Source organism: Gracilinanus agilis, chromosome 2, assembly GCF_016433145.1.
Source record: "Gracilinanus agilis isolate LMUSP501 chromosome 2, AgileGrace, whole genome shotgun sequence".
NCBI classification, from domain to species: domain Eukaryota; kingdom Metazoa; phylum Chordata; class Mammalia; order Didelphimorphia; family Didelphidae; genus Gracilinanus; species Gracilinanus agilis.
In genome coordinates this window covers 368,030,234-368,055,829 of record NC_058131.1, presented here as the reverse complement: position 1 = coordinate 368,055,829, position 25,596 = coordinate 368,030,234, and the positions used below count along the sequence as shown (strand labels likewise).

General features: G+C 35.0%; 1 protein-coding gene across 1 annotated transcript in view; it reads left to right on the top strand.

Moving 5' to 3' along the window:
• DOCK2 (dedicator of cytokinesis 2) overlaps positions 1 to 25,596 on the top strand; it is a 562,271-nt gene that overhangs the window by 259,792 nt on the left and 276,883 nt on the right. Inside the window, exon 27 of the mRNA XM_044659840.1 lies at positions 15,377 to 15,472. Coding sequence (XP_044515775.1) covers positions 15,377 to 15,472 — 96 coding nt within the window. The remainder of the gene's footprint in view (positions 1 to 15,376; positions 15,473 to 25,596) is intronic.

The window sequence follows — 25,596 nt, the reverse complement described above, 5'->3', positions numbered from 1 at the left end:
CCCCAAGAGTCATGCTTCCTTTTCTTAGTTTGTGTCATTGCTAGAAGATATTTGTCCTGCAGTGCTCTAAGTACCTAATTCATTGACAGTTGGGACAAGGAGGGTTGTGACAATAATTTCTATACCCTGAGTTGTACTTTCTTTTATGAACAGCCCTGCGTAACTCTGTAGGCTTCACTATAGATTCTGACACATAGGCTTATGGGAGAGCCACATTTTTCTTCTCTGAATAGCAATGTAACTTAAAGTCATAGTTGGTGGGAGTATCACTGCAAGAAGGCTGGAAACTTCTAGGTTAACTTTTTTCAGATTATGTCAGTATATTATTATCTACTATTTCTAGGTAGTGTTGCTCAGTAGATAAAGACTTGGTCTTAAAGTCAGAGACTTAATCCCTCTTTTTGATGCATTGGTTATGTGACTGGGCAAGACACTTTACCTCGTGTGTTTCCTAGCAGCTCTCTTTAAGCATTGCAGATTCCAGGCTTTGTGGTTAGAGGAGTTTTCTTCATTAGGAATTTGATTTATAAATGAAATCACAGGTCTATTTTAGAAAACGTGGAATCAAGTTCTAACCATATAATGTCAGTGCCTTTCAATGATAACTCACTTTCTAGAGAAGAATTTGTGGGTAGCTTAATGAAGCTCTCTCAGCATGATCTTTGGGGTAGAATGAAGATCAGTGGGTACCTCTAGGGTACAACGATTTGCTTCTCTAGTTCTGGGGTCCAAAAGATTCACCAATACTCTTGGGTTCAAGGATGTCATTCCATAATCCATGTACTTCATCCATTCTCTAGACAGTGTCTCTCTTCCTCCAAAGAGCTTTGCTACCACCATTTTATCTCTTCCCTAATTCTTCTTTCTACTTCCAAACCAGCTCATGCTTTCACATTCAGTCCCTTTATCCAGGCACTAGTTAACTAGATTCTGACTCTCTTGGCTTCCAAACAGATTTAGCCTCTTTGCCCTAGCCATTATTGACCTTGAAGTTGGGCAACATTTTTCTATTATTGGCCGTGCCATACTCCATACATATGAATGTAAAATCAATATTATGACAAAAAAGACATTAAAGGTCATTTAGTCTAACCTCATTTTACAGTTGAGGAAACTGAGGCCAAGAGAGGTCAGCAATACCCAGAGTTGCATAGATAATTAGTGACAGTGTTTATTTTTTAATTAATTTCTTCATGTTCCAGATGTCATTCTGTGAAAGAATCATAGAATTCAAGTTAGTTGACAGGGATTTTAGAGATCATCTGGCTCATTTCTTACTCGGGGCAGGCATTCCTTCTGCAGCATCTGTGACCATCACCTCCCAAGTCATTCACAGATTGTTGTGAGAATTAAATGAGATTGGAGATGTAAAAGCATTTTATAAATATGAAAAGAACTATACAGATGAAAGGCAGTATTATTGCCTGGTGAGCTACAGGATTTGGACTGCCCTTTTTTTCCCCTGATTATTTTCTGGAAAGCAGAAAGACTGTTGATTCTGTTAGTGGAAGGCAATGATCCTGAAATAGCCTTTCACCCTAGAATGCAATAGCGTCTTTGAAGAATGAGGTGTCAGGGGTCGGGAGTGTGTGGTGTGGCCTTCTACCTCTCTCTCTTTTTGAATGGCATGTGATGCTGCTTTTGGAGCTCTTGTGTTTGGGAAGTGCAGTGAACCATGATTGACAAAGCTGCTTAGGATCAACGCCAAGTACAAATGGAGCAGGATGTGGAAGAGGGCAGGTCAGCCAATGGGGGTGGGTGGGTGGAAGAATTGTTGGGAAAACATCAAGGAGACAATTTCAGAAAAAGGGGGCTTCACACAGATCTGCCAGCACTATCCCAACTATGCAGTCATGTTGAAATGCACTTTGTGAGAGGAGTATGGAAAGGAGAGTTCATAAATAATAAAAGACAGGAATCTGAACTAGATGTGAGATGAGAATGAAAGATTGCTTTTGCATTAGCATGTAAGGGGTGTATTTGGTCTCATGGCTATGGGCAATGATGGAAGAGCTGGGTGATGAGAGGTCTGGAGGGAGTCTGTTGTGGTATGGGGAAGTTGGGGATCAGCCAAGGAGCCTGCTGCAGGAGAGACAGCTCTGGGTGTGTTAATCTTGGAGATGTGGAGAATGGCTAAGTGTACTCTCTGAGTCTAATGGAAATGTGTGGTACTTGCTTGCTTCTTTCTTCCCCTTGCCCTCCTGAATCAAGAATAAAGATTCAATATTTCTTGCACTAGGTTACTGCAAAACAAAGCCCAAGCTGCGGTGAAATGCTGGAGAGACTTAATAATATGCTTACATGTGGGTTCATGTAGATAGCATGAAGCATATATATATATATATATATAGCCTGTGCCTTTGAAGGAATGAGTGACTTAGATTTTGTCAGCAAGGAATGTGGTGTAAAGGTTGGGGTGGGATGGAGGGATGGATAACATCCTTGAATACTTGCCAGAAAATTCTGAAGAGCACCTGAGAATGTTGGAGTATGATGATACTTGACTTGAATTTTAAGTAGATTAAGGGCACTTACAAGACAAAATCAAGTAGTAGATTTAGGATAAGCCTTGGAGTCAGGAATATTTGGATACACAGTCCAAAATTTGACATGTACTGTCCAAGTGACTCTGGGCAAACCATTTAATCTCTCAGTGCTTCCAGACAAGTCTCTAAGACTACAGGAAATGAGGGTCTGAAGTTAAAAATGTGGCTTATGTTCAGGGTCAGTACTGCACCAAACTGGAAAGAATATTAAGCTAAGAGTCAGGAGACTTAAGTCCTAGTTTTGTTATTAAGCTAATGTTTTATTCTTGGGCAAATTGACCCCCTATACTCCTCAGTTTCTTCATCTGCAAAATAAGAAAGTTGGGCTAATTCCCCCTAAAGTGCTTCCTGCTCTGAAGTCCTTGAATCTATGATTATCATTCCCAGGAGAAAGATTTCTGAAGCTTTCTTTACTCTTTGATGTTTCTTTCTTCTCCCTTATGTCTAAGGACACTGAGTATGAAGTCCTTCTGCATTTTACACTTCCCTATGCTTAAAGCTCTTTTAAAGAGCTACTTAAGGATAATTACTTGCACCAATTCCATACCCTCATGAGGGCAAGAATTAAGGCTGGCATCTTAAGACAGTCTCAAAAAATAATAGATTCTTTGTGGAGCAGTTGTAGATGTTAAAACTTCACTGGTGTTCAGTGTGAAACTGGCCATTGGTTTATTCATTTTTTCTTTTTAGCCATATCTATCTATCCAAGTCACAGAATAACAGGAATTTAGAGTCAGAATATACCTTAGAGTCCACTTAATACCTGAACAAGAGTTTCTTCTCCAAAATCCTTGAACAAGAGGTCATTCAGTCTCCATTTAAAGATTTCCATTGAAGGGGAACTTGCTTCTTCCTAAGGAAACTAACTCCACCATGGGGCAGTGCTATTTATTAGGAGTTTTTCCTCACATCAAAGTGTAACCTGACTCTCTGCAATTTCTACCTTTTACTAGATCTGTCCTCTGAGACCAAGTAGAAAAAGTCTAATTCCTCTTCTGTGTCAAGCCAGCAATCATCTATTATGGGCTTGGTATGTACCAGGACAATGCAAAGCTCTGGAGATGCAAAAAAAGGCAAAAAAAATCAGTGCCCTCAGGGAGTTCACAATCTTCCATGTAACAATGCTTCAGACAGTTGAGAATGTCATAATTTCTTTTATTATTTTTTAAACTCTTACTTTCTGCCTTTTGAATTGATACTAATTATTGGTTCCAAGGCAGAAGAGTAGTAAGGGACCTCACAAATGACACAGCCAGGAAGTGTCTGAAGTCAAATTTGAACCCAGAACCTTCCATCTCGAGGCCTGGTGCTCTATCCCCTGAGCCACATAGCTGTCTCCAAATCCTTTATTCTTGAGGCTAGTACCTCATATGGTTTAATCTCTAGGTCTGCAACCATCCTGGACACCCTCTTTGTGAGTTCTTTCTAAATGTTCTTTCCTGAACTGCATATGTCATAATCCTGACCAGGGCAGAGTACAGCAGACCTTTACCTATTTAATTCTGGAAATGATGCCTCTTGATGTGTCTTAAGATTGCATTTGTTTTTTGTTTGGGTCTAAGAGGACTGTTATGTGGGACTGTTGATTCTTACAAGGGTTCACAGTCTGCTAAAATCCCAAGATCTTTGTCATTGGAATTGTTGCCTAGTCAAGCTTTTCTAAGTCCATACTTGAGACATAGATTTTTGAACTTAAATATATAATTTTACATGAAATCTGTTTAACTTTGTAGCTAGTGAGATGATTTGGAACATTCCAAAGAATATTGATCTGAATTCAGTTTGAATCCTGACTTTTTGTGTGACTTTAAGAAAACTACCTTGTTCTCTCTTGGCCTTAGTTTCCTTATCTATAAAATGAGATGTTTGGACTTCATTGATATCATGCTAGCTTTTCATGTTCATTTTGTATCCTGACTGGCTTCCAGGGTGTTAATGTTCCCTTTTAGTTTCAGGTTACTTGCAGGTTGACAAATATTCCATCTGTACTTCCATCAAAGTCTTTCACTCAAGTATTCACATCACAAAGGCAAGGACAGGCCATTAGGGCTCTTCACTTTGGTCCTTTTTCCAAGTTAACACTGACCAACTAATGATTACTCTTTGGGCCCCCTCATTCAACCAGGCAGATTCCATATAACTACAGTGATCCCTCACCTTTTGCAGGAGTTATGGTCCAGAGACATCCCCTCCTCTCCCCCCAAGTGAAAATCTGGGAAGTAGTGGTGCTATATTATTTATTTCATTATATATATATATGGCTTTGTAAATCCTTCCCACTCTCCTATAAACCTTTTCCACACTCTTATTAACCTACAGCCACTGAGCCAATCAACACCCAGGATACAGAACACAGCGATGTAGTTGATCTCCTTTCATTCCATTAGCCAGTAGTATGTCGCGATAAGTTTAACTCCAAGATACAGAATTAGATATAGTTTAAAACAATAAACCTATACAGTGAAGCCCAATAAGTGAACTGTGATATAGCGAGGGACAACTGTACTATTATCCAGCCCACATGTGGATCATGAGAAACCTGATCAATACTTTGCTGAAAAAATAGGCGTACAAGGTATAATAGAACCTTGTCTTATATGACCAATATATTCCAAGACCTTCAAGTAAGTTGAAAATTACACATGATAGTGAACTCCATTACTGAATAAATTTATTATTTGATAAATATTCTTATACCTATATGCCTAGACACTTTATGATTTTTCTTAGGCTTATCGGAGCTATAAGCATTTTAGTGAGGCCATTACTAATAACTAAATAGCACTAATGAAACAAAGAAAAGCACTTCTCTGACATGGATATAACTTGTTACAACTTTGAGACAAAGAATAATGTGGGAAATATTTTGGTGCAAAGTAGTGTAATGATTCAGAATAATTCTTCTCAGTTAGAATGAGTGCCATTGAGTGAACTGCTGTGAGACTTTACAAATGACGCAGATTAAGCATGTAATTAAAATTCTTTATTTTATGCATTTTATGCCTTTATTTTTTATTTGATATTCATGTATACCTGAATTCACATAAAATGAGATCTTATTATATAGAGCATTCCCATAATTTACTAATCGAATACTTTGATACTCTGAAGGATCTGTGAAATAAAGTGATTCTATTGAAAATGAATAAAATGATTTAGAAAATTGTTTAATACCAAGACCTATTCAATGACTCTGGAAGAGAGGATGAGGCTAATGATTTTGTGCAACTCTGACTCACTTAAATCCAATTCATAGACAAGTCAAGACATCACCCTGTCATGTCAATGATACTCTTTGGAAATTTAAAGAAAACATTTTAGCTATCAAAAAATAATTATATATTTTTACCATGAAAACAGAATATGCATAAATCTGTGTTTTAAGAAACAAAGAACCACTGAAGGGATAAGTTTCTTTTAATTCAATAAATGTTTCATTCATTGTCATTAACAGTGTTCCTTTCATCGTTAATGAACACACAAAGTTTTATTAAGCATTTACCTTGTGTCAAGTACTGTACTAGGCACTGGAGATACAAAGATGAAAATGAAACAGTCCCTGCCCTCCAGAGGCTTACATTGTTCAAAGGAGACAACATGGGTATACATATTAAGTATCAACAAAGAAATACACACATTAAGTGTGTATACAATAAGTATACACATAATAAATCGTATGTAAGAATTTTGATGAGAGCACTTCGGCAGCTGGGTAGATTTGGAAAGACACTTAAGAAGAGTCTTAAAAAGAACTTTCTCATTGTTGTTTTCTTCCTTATCATCCCACAATGTTGTCGCCTTCCTCATTATATACATTGACTTTGAAAGACAGTATTTTTTGATGTCTTGGCTGATATATGCAGAAGCTGTTCTTTCCATATAATTGTGATTTTTTCCCCATATGTGGGCATGATAGAGAGCGACAAAAGACATTTAAAGCTTTTTTTCCTTTCGTTTAATGAATAAATTTTGCTTTAATACAATGTACAAAATTCCAATTTATTGATATTTGAATTCTCTACATTGCTCCTAGACAGGCAAAACAGCAGAAAAGAATGATAGGGCCTGAGAGCACACTTAAGTTTACCCTTCATTGGCTCTTTGTTTCTCATAATAAAATACAAGTTTGTGCTTTTTAAGTTAGTCTCAACATTGGTAAGAAATCATGTAGTATAATGAATAAAAGAGTTGAATTATACTAAAAAGACTAGGCATAAGCCCTTCTTCTATTACAATGGCCTTTGGTCTCAGGATCCCTTTACAATCTTAAGAATTATGTAACAGCCTAAAGATATTTTGTTTGTATGGGTTATATCTGTCAATATTTTCCATATTAGATATTAAAATTATTCATTTTCTAAAATATTTAATAATTCACTAAAATAACAATCATTATACATGAACATAAATGACATTTTATGGAAATTTAGTATATTTTCTAAAAGAAAAAATAATAAGAAGAGTGGCATTATTTACAAACTTTTATAGATCTCTTTAATGTGTTTTTGCATTCATTCAGTTATGATATGTTGTTTTTATTTAAATATGTGAAGAAAATTCAGCTTCTCTCAGATAGAAAAGCAAGGAAATATTTTCATAGCCAAATAATGTCTTTGTATTATTGTGAAAGTAGTTTGACCTCTCAGACCCCATGAACAAGCCTTTGAGATTCCTAGGGGTCCACACTTTTTGAAATTTTTCTCATATATGTAGGTCCATAGGCAAATCACCTAACCCCTTATTGCCCTCAGACAATTGTCTAAACCTAAATAAGGTGCAGAAAAATTGTTTTCTGCATCTTTGGAAGGACTTTTTTTTTAAACCAGGAATTCCTTGCACTGATGAAATTATCGTTGGGGTTGGGCATGGCTTTTCATCTGAATTTTGTTGTGGTTTCAAGTTGTCTTGATTTATGCACTTGTAGTAATGCTGTATATTGTTCTTTTCTATTTTATTTTCATTCTGCATCATTTCACACCAGCCTTCCCATATTTAAAAAAATTTCACAATCACCATCCCTCATGACATATTAACATATCATTATATTAACATACCACAATCTGTTTTAGCCATTCCTTTGAGCATATGGTTTATTTCCAATTTTAAATAGTGCTAATATGAATATTTTTGTACAGACATGTTTTTTGTTATTATGAATAACTTTGGGGGGAATAAACCCAATAGTAGGTTTGTTGGATATAGTATTACAAATAATTTTGTAGCTTTATTGTATAATTCTAAATTGGTTCCCAAAATGTTGGGTTAATTCATAGACCTATCAGTACTGAATTAGCTCACCTCTTTTAAGACATTTTGACCATCTTTGCCAATTTGGTAAATATGATACATTAGGTGTATCAGATATTAGATATATTAGGTGTTATATTATTTTCCATTTCTATTTCTTTGATTATTAGTTACTTTTTTGCATGTTAGGTTTCTTTGATAGTTTGCATTTTTTAATTGATTGTTTATATAGTTTGATCCTGGAGACTGGCACTTAATATTTTATGTATATATGTGCCAGGTCAATTAATCAATCAAATAAACATTTATTAGGGATCTGTTTTGTGCTAGACAGTGTACTAAGTGCTGGGACTATTATACTAAGTGCTTGGGCCAAAAAATGGCCAAAGACAGCCCTTGCTCTCAAGGAGATTGCAGTCTAATGAGGGAGATAGCATATATATAGTATAAATATACCTATATATGCATATACAAATTACACACACACACACACACACAGACACAGAGAGAGAGACAGAGAGATAGAGAGATAGAGAGAGAGACAGAGACAGAGAGAGACAGAGAGAGACAGAGAGAGAGATCGTGAGACTGCGAGATCGCAATATTGCAGTTGCACTATATACAAGATCAATAAGAAATGCCTAATAAAGAAAAGAGACTAGAGTTAAGAGAAGTTGGAGAAAGCTTCCTATAGAAAGCAGGATTTTAGGTGGGACTTAAAGGAAACCTAAGAGATTGTAGATTAGAGGAAGAAGAGCATTTCTATTGATATTTTATTTCAGCCATTTACCAAAGAAGTTTCTTACAAAAAGAATCCACACTGGCTATTCCATATATTTTTCTTATTTTAGCTTCATTTATTTTATTTATGGAAAAGTTTTTAATTTGCATGAAATTAGTTATGACTATTTTCTTTGCAACATTCTTGAAATTGTGGCTGCTTAGTGATTAATCCTTTCAATAGTTGTGAGAGTTATATATTCTCATTCTCATTCTCTGCAAAGCTTTTCATGTTTTGTCTTATTATATTTATCCCATTTACTAGTTTTGAATTTATTTTATTTTATGCTGTAAGATATTTATCTAAACCTATTTTCTGCCAAAGTGCTATCCACTTTTCCATGCAGTTATTCTTTAGTACTGCATTATTTCCTCAGTACTTGGTGTTTTTTTGAGTTTAACAAAGTCTAGACTTGTTGTATGTACTTTCTTCAAAGTCCTAGCCAAATGCCTGGTACATAGTAGGCATTCGATTTACTAAATGTTTCTTGAATATTTATTCCATTATCAACTTTTCTATTTTTATCTAGTACCAGATAGTTTTGATGACTACTGCTTTGAATATAATTTCAGATCTGATAATAGCAAACTTTCATTTCAATATTTTTCTTTATTTCTGTGAGGGTGAGGTTATACACCTTATTCTATTTAATCACAGAAAGCTCAGAACACTCAATTTCATCATTCAATCAAACAAGATTAAGCTAAGTATTAACATGACCTTAATCACTTTCAGAAAAATAGAGGGCGTTGATCATTGGCTAAAGACAGATATTGCCATGCAGCGTCTATCTTGTGGTTGGCTGAAATAATCAAATGTATGTTAAAATAGCAAGTTAGAAATCAATAGTGGTGGTCTAATTCACTATAGAATGCTAAGAAGATATTTCTAGGGCATGAGGAAGGGAGCTTTTGTTTCTCTTCTCTGTCATTATCCTCAGTTTTGACCAAGTAAACATTAATAGACTGGAAGATCTGGAGTTCTCATTGTCATCTGTTAGTGTACCCTGATTAGCCATATTGATTAATGGCATTGTCTGTAACAGAGCTGAGAGACATACTAAGGACAAACCAGACACACTGAGGACAAATTAGACATTCTGAGGATAGACAGTTTCAGGGAGAATGACCAAATTCTTAGAGTGGAAAGAAGTCTTGGCCACAGACACTAGGAAAGCACTATCCCCCGAACCTAGCAAAAACTACACTTCACAGGAAGCTAGGTGGTACAGTATATAGAACATTAGACTTGGAGTCAGGTAGACATGGGTTAAAGTATTTGCCTCAAATATTTAGAAACTATTTGGCATAAAGCAACTTATTTAACTTCTATCTGCCACATGTTTATATGTAATAACATATAATTTTTGTAATTGTATTTATATAAGTACAATTAGTATTGATTGTTTAATTTCTGGATATTTAATGCATCTGTTTTTTAAAAATAGGTTTTTTTCTATCTCCCCTTCCTGGTTTTTGTTGGAACTATAAAAAAATAGATTTTTTGTGAATTTATTTTATATCTTGCTATATTATTGAAATAATTCCTTATTTTTATTCATATTGCTTGATTACTGTGATTTTCAAAGTGAGCTATTTTATTACCAATAAATAAAGATACCATTGCTTCTTCTTTGACATTGCTTATTTGCTTAATTTTTCTTATTGCCAGAATTGGCCTCCTTCATTACTGATGTTATTGGGAAAGCTTCCAGTATTTTTCCATTACTCCCCAGTAATGATAGTCCTTGATTTTTAGAAAAATGCTTTTGAACTTCTTAAGAAAATGTCCTTTCATTTCTATGCTTTTTAGTTTGTTTAATGTAATGAAAGATGTATTTTATTGAAGGCTTTTCCTGTATCTATTGACATAATCGTGCCATTTTTAATTAATAAGATTTAATATGCTAATTATATTTCACATCTGGAGCCATTCATTTATTCTCAACATAAACCCAACACATTTTTGAATATGTGGTTATGATATCTTTGCCAGTGTTTTATCTAATATTTTTGCCTAATTGTTTATTAGTGATACTAATTTATTGTTCTTTTTCTCTGCCTTAACACTTCTTGCTCCAAGAAGGAGGTTCATGTCTTTCTTATGAAAAGAGTTTGATAATGTCTTTTTTCTCAATTTGAAATAGTTTATACAGAATAAAACTATTTGTTTTTTAATGTTTGAAGGAATTGATTTGAAAATCTATCTTGATTTTGAAGTTTTTTTTTTCCTTTAGATTTCATTCATGGCTTTCCTAACTTCTGCTTCTGAGATTTGGTCATATATTTACTGTTTTATTAATTTTCTTTTGCTATGATCTATTTAATCTATATTTTGCTTTTTTAACTTTATGATTAAGTATAATATTTTTAAAATAATTTGACATTTTTGTTTCTATTTATTGTGAATTTTCCCATTTCTTTTAAAAATTTTGTTTTTTTTCCTGTTCTTTAAAAGTCAAAATAGCTAATAGTTCATCACTTAAAAGTCATTTTAAAGAACTAGATCTTTTTTTATTAGTTTAATACTTTTATTTTCTATGTGATTTATCATGCTTTTAATTTTTAACATTCTTTACATTCATTTTAAGGTTACTAATTCAATAGTTTTCTTGTATTATCAGTTCATCCTCTCTCTGTCTCTCTGTCTCTCTGTCTCTCAGTATTGAGGGAATATATTTTCTTCTAAGAATTGCGTTAGTTGTATCTCATGTATTTTGGTATACTCTCTCCTTATGATCATTCTCTCTAATATAACTTGGCATTGTTCCTATAATTTGGTCTTGGATCCAGTCACTTTTTTAGGATATTGTTGTCTCGATTTACATTTGAACAATTTTTTGTTCATATTTCTATTGTTTGGAATTTTTATTGCATTTTGGTTTATAAGGAATGTGTTTAAGATGTCTACTCTCCTGCTTTTGTTTATAAGTTTTTCATACCACACCATAGTATGTAATAAGTTTTTTGTGTTAGTAACATGGGGATCTGAGAAATTTATATATTTCTTAGAATTCCCTTTTTTTTTTCTTTTTTTTTTTTTTAAACCCTTGTACTTCGGTGTATTGTCTCATAGGTGGAAGATGGGTAAGGGTGGGCAATGGGGGTCAAGTGACTTGCCCAGGGTCACACAGCTGGGAAGTGGCTGAGGCCTAGGCTTGACTCTCACTCCACTGAGCTACCCAGCTGCCCCCTTAGAATTCCCTTTTATAAGTTTTTCTGGTTTTATCAAATCATTTTCTTAGCATTCTGTTAAATTTTGTAATTTCATCTTTAAACATTTTTTTTCTATAGGACTTGTCAAGTTCTTACATAATCTTAAAGTAATATTGGATTTCCTGTCTTAGTATTTAAGCTTTAAAAAAAGGTTCACTTCCTTGAAGATCTTGGCTGTAATGTCATCAAATAATTGTGTTTAGTATTGATATTGTTTAATTACTATGGTACTTTAAATAGCAAAGTAATAGTCCTTGATCATTTTTCTTGTTACTATTTCATCCAAAATTAACCAAAACATGATAGGTTTCATTCCAGTACTTAACTTTAAATGCATATGGTCATTTTCTATATCACACTCCAAGTATGCTTTCTTTTTCCTATTCTTGTCTTGAACAATTTGAATTAGTGCTGGTAAGTAAATTTCTTTCTTTTGTCTGCTCATAAGAGTCTTTCCTTGACACCAAATTTCTGATTTGGGGTTACTCCATTTCTGTTTGCATTAAACATGGAGTGGGCATCCTATGAATTCTTCTGTTTTGAACCTTCTCTGGTTTATACTAGTAACTCTAGTATAATTTTCTCATATGCTACCTTGAGATATGGCAGTCATACTGTTTGCTTTAAAAATTATTTTGAACACTATAAATTCTCAGATTATTTATTCAAGCTCTCTCCTTTAGTCCTACTTCACTGGTTTATAAAAATTCAAAGATTTGAAGTTTGTCATTTTAAAATAATTTGTCATTTTCCATCTTTCTTTCACCTTTATTTCTTTCATACCTAAGTGTCTGTTTTTATAAATGTCTACTGCTTCATTGATATTTTCCACCACCTTTTCTATGGTATCAATTCTTAAATTCTTCATGAATTGTTCTTCAGTAGTCCTAGTTCCACTCTTACAGATTTTCGAACTTCTGCTATATATTTTTGCCAGTCTAAAAGCACTCTGGACATTCTTGTATTATATACCCTCTGTTCTTAAATAGTGGTTATTGTTGTCTTTTTTTCTTTCCTCCTAGACATTTTTCTTCACTTAATTTTAGCCCATATTAATTAATCATCATGCTGTGGCTTCATTTTTACCTACTTATTTATTATGTTAATTTTAAAAAAACAATTGAATCCAACAGACCATCCTCAATAAGCACTCACATTACTTACCCAGCAAAGAGCATTCTCATCCAGTAGTTTTATTCATTTTTAGTAAAAAAGAAAAGCTATGCCCTTTAACTTTGATTGAATAGGGGCCAGGTAGGTGGTTCAGTGAATTGAGAACCAGGCCTAGTGACAGAAGGTCCTGATTCAAATCTGGGGTTAGATATTTCCTGGGTATGTGACTCTGGGCAAGTCACTTAACCTTCTATACCTAGCTCTTACTGTTCTTCTGTCTTGTAACCAATACACATTGTGTTGATTTAGTCTTGATTCTCAGAAGGTAAGAATTTAAAAAAAACACTGATAGAATGGTATTAATTTTGGTTCATTATATTTAGCCAGTTTGGTTACCTTTCCATATCAACCTCATTCACGTAAATATAATCATTGTACATATTTCTTGTTCTGTTTCCTTTAGGATGCTTCACTGTATCATAAATATTCCCACATTCTCTAAATTGTTCTTATCTTTCCTTATCATATAGTCACATTATATAGTATTTCTAGAACTCGGTTTGTTTATCCATTCCCCAAATGTTGGGCATGTATTTTGTTTCCTGCTAAAACAAACAAACAAACAAATAAAAACAAACCTCCACGTAATTAATAGTTTTGTGAAAGCTTCTGTATACATGTATATATTTCCTTCAATGGTCTTTTTGTTAGGGTTTTTTTTCCTCTCCTTATTTTGGTTCTTTTAAAGGAAATATATCATTTTAATTTTTAAAGTGTTCAAATGTAGTGGAGTTTGGTCAAGGACCCTTACAACTGCATCTAACTATAACCACTTGTTCCAATTAGATTCTTCCCTTTAGTGCTTGTCCTTGGAGGGTTTATTCTAGTTGCTAGTTTATTCTAGTGTTGTTTCTAGTTGCAATGTTGTGAACAAATTCTCTTTGAAAAGGTGCAGTCCTCAGACAACAGATACAATCATTTAATAATATAGTATTTGACCAATGTATGACAGCCCTGGTGGAACATTGTTGTCCACAAAATTTCAAATGATGTGCCTCCAATGGGTTATGCAGATATACTGTGGATGATTTATGGTAAATAGATATAGGCAACAATTGAACAAAATAAATAAATGTGGATGAGCTGTAATCTACCTAATGGAAGTAGTAGTGCTCACATCATTGAGATTACTCTTAATTGAAGTCATTAATTGTTAATCCTCCAAAAGAGTGAGTGGATTTTTCCTTGGATATTGTCATCCATGAGAGTAGTGTCATAGCATAGTGGGTAGGGCCAACTTTGAATGAAGATATCCTGCGTTCCAGTGTTGCCATTGGCATCTACTGACTATGTGACTCATGGCACATTAGTTATAATATTCTAAGCAACTCTCTAAGGCTATATAGTTTTCAGGGAAGGTGTTACTCTGCCTTGTTTCAGAGAGTTTGTCATATCAATGGCATCAAAATATAGACCCTAACCCTATTTTGTTCTTATTTTTACTATCTGATAAACTTGTGACTCCTCTAGGTTTGGCTTCAATTTGAATAATTCATCAGGTAACCAGCATGATTGATTTTAATTGATATATTTTTAAAAACAATAAATCTCAATATATTCCCCCTTCCCAAACTCTATCTTTTCACAAAGACAATTACCAAAAACAAACAGCATATAAAAACCATTTCTCACAAAGACTGGTTGTATCCTTTTATTAAAACTGCTGTAGTATACCAAAGCTCAGCATTGTTTTTGGAGATCCTATCTTAAATCATGCCTTCTCTACCAATGATACCAAAAGTATAACTATAGACTTTACTCAGGTTTTGGACAAAACAGAAGTACCTTTCATTTGCACCAATGTAGTTATTTTAAAGAAGTTCATATCCTTTAGACTGTACTGAGAAGCTCATTTTATTGGAAACTGGTTAAGAGAGGAAATACATGGGACAGAATGAATGGTTCATATTTATTGGAGAATGGCTGAACAAATTGTGGCATGTGAACATAATAGAATATTATTATAAGGTAAAAATGATTAATATAAAGAATTTAAAAAAACTTGGAAAGACATACAAAATATTGTAAAGTAAGCAGAATCAGGGAAACAATATATACAATGGCTAAAATAATGGGAACAAGAAGAATACTAAAATAAAGCCCAATAATTTGTAATTATGGTAATTGACCTTGGTATCATAGGAGATGATAAAGTGAACTATTATTTTTTCCTGTAAGGGTGAGAGATTAGGGATGCAGTATGTTACATCTACTGTCAGACGTGGTTGCTATGTTTATCAATTTTGCTTAACTGCTTTTTGTTGTTATATGAGGAAGGCTGTTGGGTGAATGTAGCATATCTAGAAATGACTATGATGTAAAAAATAAAAGATATCATTAAAATTTAAATTTCAAAAGAAACTTAATAGATATATAGCTCTGGTTTTTAATATAGGTACCAATATCTGTTACAGGCCTCAACTTACCATCATATCCAAGAAATCATGGTTCAACTGCTTCGTACGGTGAATCGGACAGTCATTACCATGGAGCGTGACCACAGTCTGATTGTGAGTAGCATTTTCCTTCTGTTTAGATGCCTCAGGATCTTGCCTGAGGCCTGGTTCTGAAAGCCCTTGGAGAAATGTGGATAAGCCAAAAGACAGTTCAGAATTTAGCTGCAGCACCTGTGCTAGGTGCTACAGCTACATATCTGTATGGGCATGGGTGATCCCCTGATACATTTGGTGTCTACAAGGAAGGTTCAAGAACCTGAAATAAAACAGCACTTTTCTGGGGAGAGCAAAGGAACTAGACTAATTCTTTGGTGAAGGTAGAGAAACACAATCCCCCAAAAGGTGGCTTTTACTGAGAAGTGGTTGGGGAAGCATTGGATTGAGACTGAGCTTTCCAGAATAGGGTCATTAAGCATATATGCTTAGGTTTCATAGTGTAGCTAGTGCCCACATTAAGGGTTCATAAAGTATGATATATGTAAGGGCTAGGTAAATTGGATGTTTTTCAGAAAATGTGATTTGCTCATTCTCACAAAGTTCCTCCAAAGATCTATAGACTTGACCTTTATTTAGGGTTGAATTGGTAGCCCACCTCTCAGAATAACCATATAGCAAAATTTTTACTAAGAAACACGTTTTCCTCTGAGGAGGGTATACCTGATTCTTTGATATTTCATTACCCTGGCTCTTCTATACTTCTCTCCACATATGCAAATTCCATCTCTGATATTTCAAACTTCATCCAATTTTCTTTAAGCCAACATCTGATGACCTCAGGTTTAAGTTTCTTTAGTGGGGATCTATCCCTTTTTAGACAATAGCTCCCCACTCCAAATTTTAGCATCACTAACCATCCAAACATTAGATTTTTAGGCACAGCTCATGACACACACAAAAAGATGTCCAATATTGCCACTCATTTACTCACTCAGAGACATCTGGATAAGTAGAGTTCAGAGGTCTTTGAAAGACTTCTAAAACCTTATTCTTTTTATAAGTATAACATACTGTGGTAGTATATCACATAATTGGCACACCTGTTTCCCCATAGCAGGAATATGTTCAGTGTCTGTCTGACCCTGTACATATACCCATATCTCTTTAAAATGTACCCTATTATTCCATATTATCTCAACATACTTTAGAGATAACTTTTATGAACATCTTATCTTTTACTTTTCCTTGGTGTAAAAAATGGCCATCAATTCATTTGGTCAGTTAACAAATTATAGACTCTCTACATCATATCCTTCCAATATTTTTTTTCAAACTGTCTATGGAATCAGTACATTGCAATCTGTCCCTACCCTTCAGCCACACCAAAAGTTATTAAGTAAAAGGCTACTGTGAACCATTTGTTCCTTTGGGCACTCAAAGTTTAATGATATTGGGATGGAGGGGGAAAGAAGAAAATTCTGAGGAATACATCTGCTGATTGTATTCTCCTTTCAAAGTATAGTGTTGTCACTTTTAATTCCTCTTTAATAACAGAGAGCCTTGTGCCGGCCATTGCTACAACTTTTGCTATGCCCATGCAGTTCATCAATCCTGATCTCTGCACCTCAGTATTCTATACCTTTGTTGATGTAGTCACTATGGATTGTGTGGTTTGAGACTTTGGCTCTTTGGGGAAAAGTGAAGTTTCTTGGTTTGAGTGCCTATTCTTTTTACCATAGCAATTTGACAAGGAGATCTGTGGTCTGGCTGTCCTATTGAGCCCAAGTTGAGCAGTAAACGTTTGCATTTTCACTCTAGTAGAATGGCAAGAGCTTTGTATTTATAGTCAAGAGACATGGGCTATATTGACTACTACCTATATAACTTCTAATTTTTCTGGGCCTCAGTTTTCTCACCTATAAAATGAATGGGTTGAGTGTAGTAATTTATAAAGTCCCTTCCAGTTCTACAACCAGTGATTCTATGTGTATGCCATTCTCCTGGTTTCTCTAGAGCATGGAAACTATTTTGCAATTGAGATAGATGTGGGGCAGTGACTGAGAAAGAAAGTCATTTAGGTGATTTTGCCTTGATATTTGCCACAGCTCTTTGATCTGGGAATTATTCTACTTTTTTTCAATAAAGGAAAGGAGTCAGCTCCTTGAAGAAAAGAACTTTTTTTACATTTCTATATTTGTTTCCCAGCACTTATAACATCTGACAAGAATTCAGCAGGTCCTTAAAACTTGATGATTTACATAGAATGAAATTTAGGGGTTGCTGTATCTTTTCTCTTCATTTTACAAATGAAGAAACTGAGGCCTAGAAAGTTTAAGTGACTTGATTAAAGTGACACAGATAGTCACTTTCTTTATATTCTCAACTCAGAAACATTATAGAGGTCCTTGGTCTTATGATATGCTACCAATGGTTTTGATATAGCTTAATGGAAAGATGATCATGCTGAAGCATTGTGAACATTCCAACTGGAGTAAGAGTAGGGTGAGGACTAGTTCTCCTATGCAGGAAACAGAAAATATTTAAACTAGAGTTCACCCTCCAATAAGATAAAATTTCATCTATGAAAGGGGAAAAATCCTTAAAAGCAATTCTTGGAATAGAAATATCTTCACTATGTAAAAGGAAATAATGGTGGCAAGTTAATTATTGTAGAGTTGGGGGTCACTTCCAGCATTGGATGTCTCAATTTAATTTTGAATTGAAATCAGAAGGGGAGGAGAAACCCACATTCCAAGATCACTTTTAATTTTCCAGATGTGATTTTATTGGTTATTTCTCATTATTCAGGAATACTACATAATTGGTATTTATGACAAACAAAGTTCCAAAAAACTCAGGAGGACTTGATTATGTCTTGTGGTAGATAGCTGCTTTATGCTGATATTCTGTAGGATGAATTGTGACATTTTCATTGCATCTTTAAGAGTGAAAACATTGTTATAAAAGAGTGTTAGGCATTACAGTTACATGAGTTACGGCACCAGGATTGGTGTTCCCTTGTTTCCCACTGTGCATTGTAATTATCATTTGCTGGAAATAACCATTGCTAATTTTTCTGGAGATTGCCTGCTTGCACAGTGAATTTTTGATGTTGATAGACAAACCCCAAGTACTTTTCCCATGAGTTCTCAAATCACTGGTGCCTTTCTTTCTTCCCCTTCCCCATCAATCTCACCTGTCAGGTAAACCTGGGGTACCTTAAGGGTTTGACACACACTGTGAACTTATTGAGAGCAAGGACTGTTTTTTGCATTTCTTGGTACCTCAGCACTCAGTTCAGTACCTGACCCAGAGTGGGCCCTTAAAAATACTAATTGATTGACAGAATGATATCAAGCCATTGTTGATCAGTCAACATTGGCACAGCAGGAAGAACACTGGGATGGTTTTTAGGAGAGCTGGATTCCAGTCTCATCTCTGTTTTTGGCTGTGCAACCTTGAGTAAGACAATTTATTTATCTGGGATTCAGTTTCTTCAGCTATATTAAAATGAGGGAAGTCTCATTTTCAGGTCTTTTCTAAGTTTTAATATTCCATGATTTCATTTAATATTCCAAGTGTTCTTTTTCAGACTCTGTATTCCTCATGCACATGGGTATCCTTTCTTTTTTTCACCTTCTCCCCTTTCCCCACTAAAAACAAAACCATCAGTTCATATTTCTATAGCATTTAAAGATTTATAAAGTGATTCTACCATGAAGTAGATTATAGATATATTATTGACTCCATTCTGCAGATGAGAAAATTGAGACTCAGAGGATGGATACAACATAAAGAAAATTTCTTAGACTTCTTTGAAAATGCTATTAAAGATATCTCAGCACATACTACTTATTCCACTACAATCCCTTCTCCTGATATATGGATAGAAAGCGAATGATAAAAATTTAGTTAACATCTAGTTCACTAATTTTGAAGTTCTCTATCTGTACTTCCTGCTTCTCATCATGAAGACAGTTCAGTTCTAGACAGTAGTCCCATGGTGGCTATGCAAAAGCAGCCTGCCTGGGCAGCATCCCTAAAACAAACAGGGTATTTATTTTGCAGGAAGTTTTTGAAAGGATCAAGTCATTTTGGCTCAAAATGGGGCCCAGCTTTTATTTTTGGTGGTAAAAATAAGCCTCTGGGTGATATATTTTGCTTTTAATTACCCCCAATTTTGCACAGAGTGTTCTATTGTGTGATTAAAAAAAGGTAAATGCAGATGGCATTGTGCCTGCTATAGCAATTCATAGCAGTTTGTTAAGAGAAAAAAGTTGAAACAAGCCTGGTCCCCTGCTGCTTCAGCGCCCAGCAATGCTGAAGACTTCAGAAAAGGTCTGAACCATTGGAGGTAATCAGGACTGCAAAACCATTCATGCAAAAGTCTCTGACTTCATTTCCTGTTAACAGAGGGAAAAAAGATTGGAAATAACTGCTCTTTGACACTACTCCATGTAGAGCCCTCTGATAAAAAGCTCAAGGTGCAGTCCACATTCAATAGCAATTCATCAGATAGTCATTAAGCTCTTATTAATGTGTAAGACCCTGTCCAAGGTGCTGGGGGGAGGCAAAGGACAATTAGGCAAAGTACTTGCCATCAAGGAATTCACATTCAAGCTATGGAGATCACATAGGCACAGAAATAACTCTGGGGATTCAGAGAGGAGATTACATCTGCTTCGAGGATAATATCAGATCACCTTTGTGTAATTTTTTTATATTTCCTGACACATTTTTATAATAATCTTCTGAGACAGGGTTTGGATTGCAAATATTACTCCACTGATTTTAAAGATGAGGAAACTGAAGAACAGGGAATGAAGGAAGTTGGTCAGTCACACAGCTAATAAAGGTCAGGGCCAGCATGTGAACTCAGGTTTTCTGAGTATGAGATCAATCCTCTTTACATTATGTCACACTATCTTTCAGGAGAGGTTTTGTAGAAGAATACTTGAGCTGTCTTGAAGGAGGGCAGGGTTTCAGTAGTAAATGTATGTAGAAAGAGAATTCAAGGCAAAGGAAAAAGAATTCCAGGCAAAGGTATAGAATAATAAAGTATAAGGGGTATTCAAGAAAGACTGAGAAACTTATTTTTACTAGAATTAGAGGTTTATGAAGGAGAGTAATGAGAAAGAAGTTTGGAAAAGTGAGTTAGAACCATATTGTAAAGGGCCTTGAATGCCATCCTAAAGAATTTGAGTTTTATCGTATTGATGATAAGGAACCACTGAAGATAGTTTTAATAAGCCAGTTCCTTTAATGATCTAATTTCCCAATTATCTCACTAGCTTGATGTAATAGAACCATCTTAAAAAAGTCTTAATTTGGAAAGATAGTGTACTAGTTTGACTATTTCATTCCTAATCACTGCTCCCTCTATATTGGTGCTTTGTTGCCAAATGGATAATAAATGTAGACAATGATGAAAATAGGATAAAGGAAAATAATTTTGAGAGAAGCCATAATTTTTATCAACATAGTAACTAATTTTGAGTGAGAAGACTTATAATGAAACATACCTCTTTCTTCACGGTTGAAAGATAGGAGATTATAGGTACAGAATGAGGCATGCATTATGAAACATGACTAATATTTTGGTTTGTTTTACTTAACTATGCTTGTTTATTCAGAATTAGCACTTAGGCATACAAGGTAGGTGCTTAATAAATTATTACTGACTATTATAAGAAAAGGTTGTATTGTATGGGAAGGTAGGTCTTGTCATTGGGAAGTAAGAGTGATCTAAAAGTGTATACATTAATAAAACATTTATTTAGAAGAGAATAACTAAAGAGAATTTAAGCAAAAATGACATAATACAGGTAAAATCTAAAGAAAAGATGTTATAAAGAGAAAGACAAATTAATACTTACAATACACATACACACAAAACAGACACATACATGAATAATATACACACAAAACATGAATACATATAAGGAACACAAACACACAAAATACCCTCTTGCCATCTGCTGCCTCTTGAGCAAACCTTTATTATATATAGGCAGAAATTAAATCACTCCTTATCGATGATGATAATATGATGATGATATATTTTCACATATGGCTTACTACATAGCTTGTGCATTCTACAGAAAGGGAATGATCATGAGCTCTGGCACTAAAAAACTCTGGAATTAACACAATTTGACTTCCTGCCCTACCGTTATTATTATTATGTAAGCAGCATACACATAGACTCTAAGGACATCAACTAGGGGGTTGGAAAAGAGAAAAATACTATGCTTACCATAACCAGTACTGCAAAATATTGTTATATCAAAGAACTAGAATTGCACTGAATCTTAATAGCATTATCTTTAACCCCCTCCCCCAGCACATTTTGGTTTTTTGTAAGTAGGTCTGGATGGATCTAATTTTAAGTCAATAATTTAAAGTGTGTTCTTAGAGCTCAGATTCAGCAGTGTCCCCTATCCTGTTTGTTGGCTCTACAACATGAAACATCTTTCACTTGGCTTTGAGTTATTCTACAAGCAGAGACATTGAACATTTAGTGTCAGAGCAGGAAGAAATCTTAGGTGTCATTTCATCTAAATCACATCATTTCACAGATGGAGAATATAAGCCCAGAGTAGAGAACTGACTTTTTCAAGGGCAGACAACTAGTTAATAAGAGAGGTGATTAGAATCCAGGACTCCTGTCCCATGTGCTTACTACTACACCAAACTTTCTTGAAAAGAATACTAGTTACTACTTCTATAGTAGTACTTTGATGATTACAATGTACTTTTCTCACAACAAAACTATGAAGTAGGTAATGCCATTATTTTTAGCCTCAGGTGCAGATACTGAGGCTCACAGAAGTGAAATAACCTCTCTAATATTCACACAAGTAGTAAATTCCCAGAGTTAGAATCCAGATACAGGTCTCCTGACTTCAAGTCCAATTTTCTGTTTGATATACTTTGCTGCCTCTCAGAGTGTTGGAGTGAGGGAATGGAGATTATGTTAGGAATTTAGAAGTACTGGTAGTTTAGAGCAATGATATCCAAAATGGGAGTCAAGGCTGCCTGAGGACCATAAACTGACTGACCTCAAAGGGTATGTCACCAATCAGTCAAGATTGGAAAGTGGGTCATATCTTACTCTTCTAGATATCATTCCTGGGACTTAGGTGAAACACAATCCTGGGACTTTTCATTTCCCTAACTGTCCTTACTTAATCCTTTTATTCTGCTAACTCCTAATTTTCCTCCTTCTTCCTTTTGAGTTGGGTATGGACTCCTCCTTGTTTCCACATTGGGTACCATTTGGAAAATTTACCTCTCCCAGTAATCATACTTCCTGTCCCCTGGTGGATATGAGAGGGACCCAGTGGTAGATTGGCTTTGTTCTCCAGAGTAGTGACTAGTGAATAAGAACCCCACTTTCCTCCTTTTCATTTTGAATTTAAAAGAATGTCACAAGGCATAAGTAGATATAGATGGGGTTGCAGCAGTTTAGGTTTTCCCCTCAAACTCAGCCTTGTTCTAAAACTACATTTTACTATCAAGGGTACTGCCATTATTCCAGTCACCCAAGTTAACAACTTGATTGTCAACTTCTTTTCTTCATTCTGTTATGTCACACATTCTATTAGTTGCCAAATCTTGGTGTATTTCCATGACATCTCTAGCATCAATCCCCTTATTTCCATTTACACAGCCACCATCCTAGTTTAGGTTTCCATTACCTCTCACCTGCTCTCCTAATTGGTCTCCCTGCCTTAAATCTCCCCCTACAACAACCCATCTTCTGAAAGGATGCCAACAAGGTTCTCCCAAAGCAAAAGTCAGATGTTGTTATTCCCCTGCTCCATAAACTATGTTGGCTTCCTTTGGGATCAAACATTTTCTTTTTTCTCATTATTAAAAAATATATTTTATATATGTTTTGTGATATATATATAATTGTTAGATAGCATTATAGGTCTATATTTTTGAGTAAATAAATACATATTGGGAAAATATTTCAGAAGAATTTACTGATGAAGCACAAGACCAAAAAATAGAAACCATTGGTTTAGGGAATAAAATGAGTTGATCTTGGAATCACAATTCATATTTATATTAATAATATTTATGACCAATCAGTTGAATAATGAGCACCTTTTTAATAAATCAATCAGTCTACAGTTACATAGGGTGCCAAATGCTTGCCAATCACTGAACAAGGTGCTAGAGAAAAGTCTTTGCCTTCTGTTGTATACATTGTGTTGTGTGTGCATGTACATATATACATATATGCATATGAGTGTCTATATACACACACATAAATATAGTATATGCCAAAACAATATCAAATAATATTTTGAAGAGTGACTAGCAACTTGGGGATACAGGAAGAACCTCCTATAGGAGGTGGCATTTCAGTTGAACATTAAAGAAAAGTAAGGATTCCAAAAGGTTGGAGATGTATGTGAAGAAGAGCATTTTACCCATCAGTCTATGCAAAGGCTTGTGATAGAATATCATATGTGAAGACTGAAAAAGGGCCCACCTTTGTTGGACTCTGAGTGTCTGAAGGGGAGTGTCAAATAACAAAGTTAGATAAATTGGATCCATGTGGTAAAGAACTAGATGTGCACACGAATTAGCAAAATAGATCTGGGATTCAGTGATATATCTGAAAGGGGCAGAACACTGGAAGATAAGGCTATCCTGTCATATAATGTGTTCATTTCATGAGGAGTTTGATGTGGATTACTTGCCTTGGTCCCATTTATTAGCTTCCTGAATTCTTAAGATCTAATCTTCTCGTGCTGTCTGCTAATTGGAGCTGCCCACCCCCATAAGCCTCCCTTGCCTTCCTTCATCACCAGTTTTTGTTTATGTTTCATAGTTTCTTGTATGGCCCTGATTTATACTATTGAATGGATTTGTGAAGTAAAATTAAGCTGTTGTCTCAGCTGGGCTGTGAACAGAATCCCATGAGAGACAGACAGGGCACCATATGTTTGTTACAGGCCCTGGAACCCAGACAGGAAGGAAAAAATCATATGATAGAAATATCACTCCTTCTGGTTGTAGTCCAGGGATTGAACTGGCCAACAAAATCACTGGAGAACTGGAGCATCTGGTTAGTGAAAATCATGAATTCTGTGAGTCACAAATCCCACCTTCCCATCCCCTGGGAAGTATTATGTGAAAGAAAGAATTCCCATTAAGTCATGATTTGAAGTAAATTCATACCTTTCTAGACTGAAGCCAACAAAAGACCTGACGGTCAAGACTAAGGAGTCCAATGTGCCCACACCAGGTTTGCCCCTCATTAACCCACTGGTCTGGACTGTGGCTGAGATGCAGTTGTAATAATCTCTCAATCAATCATCAAGTATTTAGTAAGCAGCCCTTAGAGTGCTCTTTACCTTAAAATATAAACAATTATAAGTAGGATCATAAATTTAAAGTTGGAATAGATTTCAGAAATCACCTAGTCCAATACTCTCATTTGCTATATGAAGAAACTGAGGCCTAGTGACTAATTCACATCCCAAAGGAAGAAAAATAATTACCCCCAAGGGTATCTGTCCCTAAAGGTTAGGAGATATCAATACCTAAACTCGGAGAGATGTATTTCTTGCCTTACAGTAGATGGAGTTGAACAAAAGGGTACCCAATTGGTCAAGGCCCATTGTCTCTGAATGCAAGTTTCCTTCTATTAGAAAACATTACTTCCTTCTTGAGGTAACTTTTCTGGCAATGAGGCATCACAGAAAACAATCCTTAAAGAGAAAAATATGGAGGAACTTGAGAGGCTCATACTTGTTCTGATAGTTGTGCTGACTTTGAGTGGGACCAAATCTTTTGTTGACCTTCCAGCCAGTTTTATTTAAATAATAATTTCCTCTCCAAGAAAGAAGATTAGATTCTAAAGTATCATAGAAAGGGAAAGAATAAATAAGGAAATAAATAAAAGGAACATTTCTTAGAAAGTGATGCTACACACGAATGCTAATCAAACTAAGAAAGTGGATGATAGGAAGTTGTGTCAGGGATGATTTTATATTGCCTTCTAACCTGAAATTGGAAAGGGAAAGAGAAGGGAGCAGAGAGGAATCTAATCAAAAGATAAATAAGAAGAAAGATACAGAGTTGAAAAAAGTTTTATAAAATTAGATGAAAAGGAATGTGATAATTTTTTGAATGGGAATATTAAAGAATACACATATTTTTCATCATCATATGTTATCAGCACAAAAACTGGAAACATACCAGGGTATAAATGAGTTATA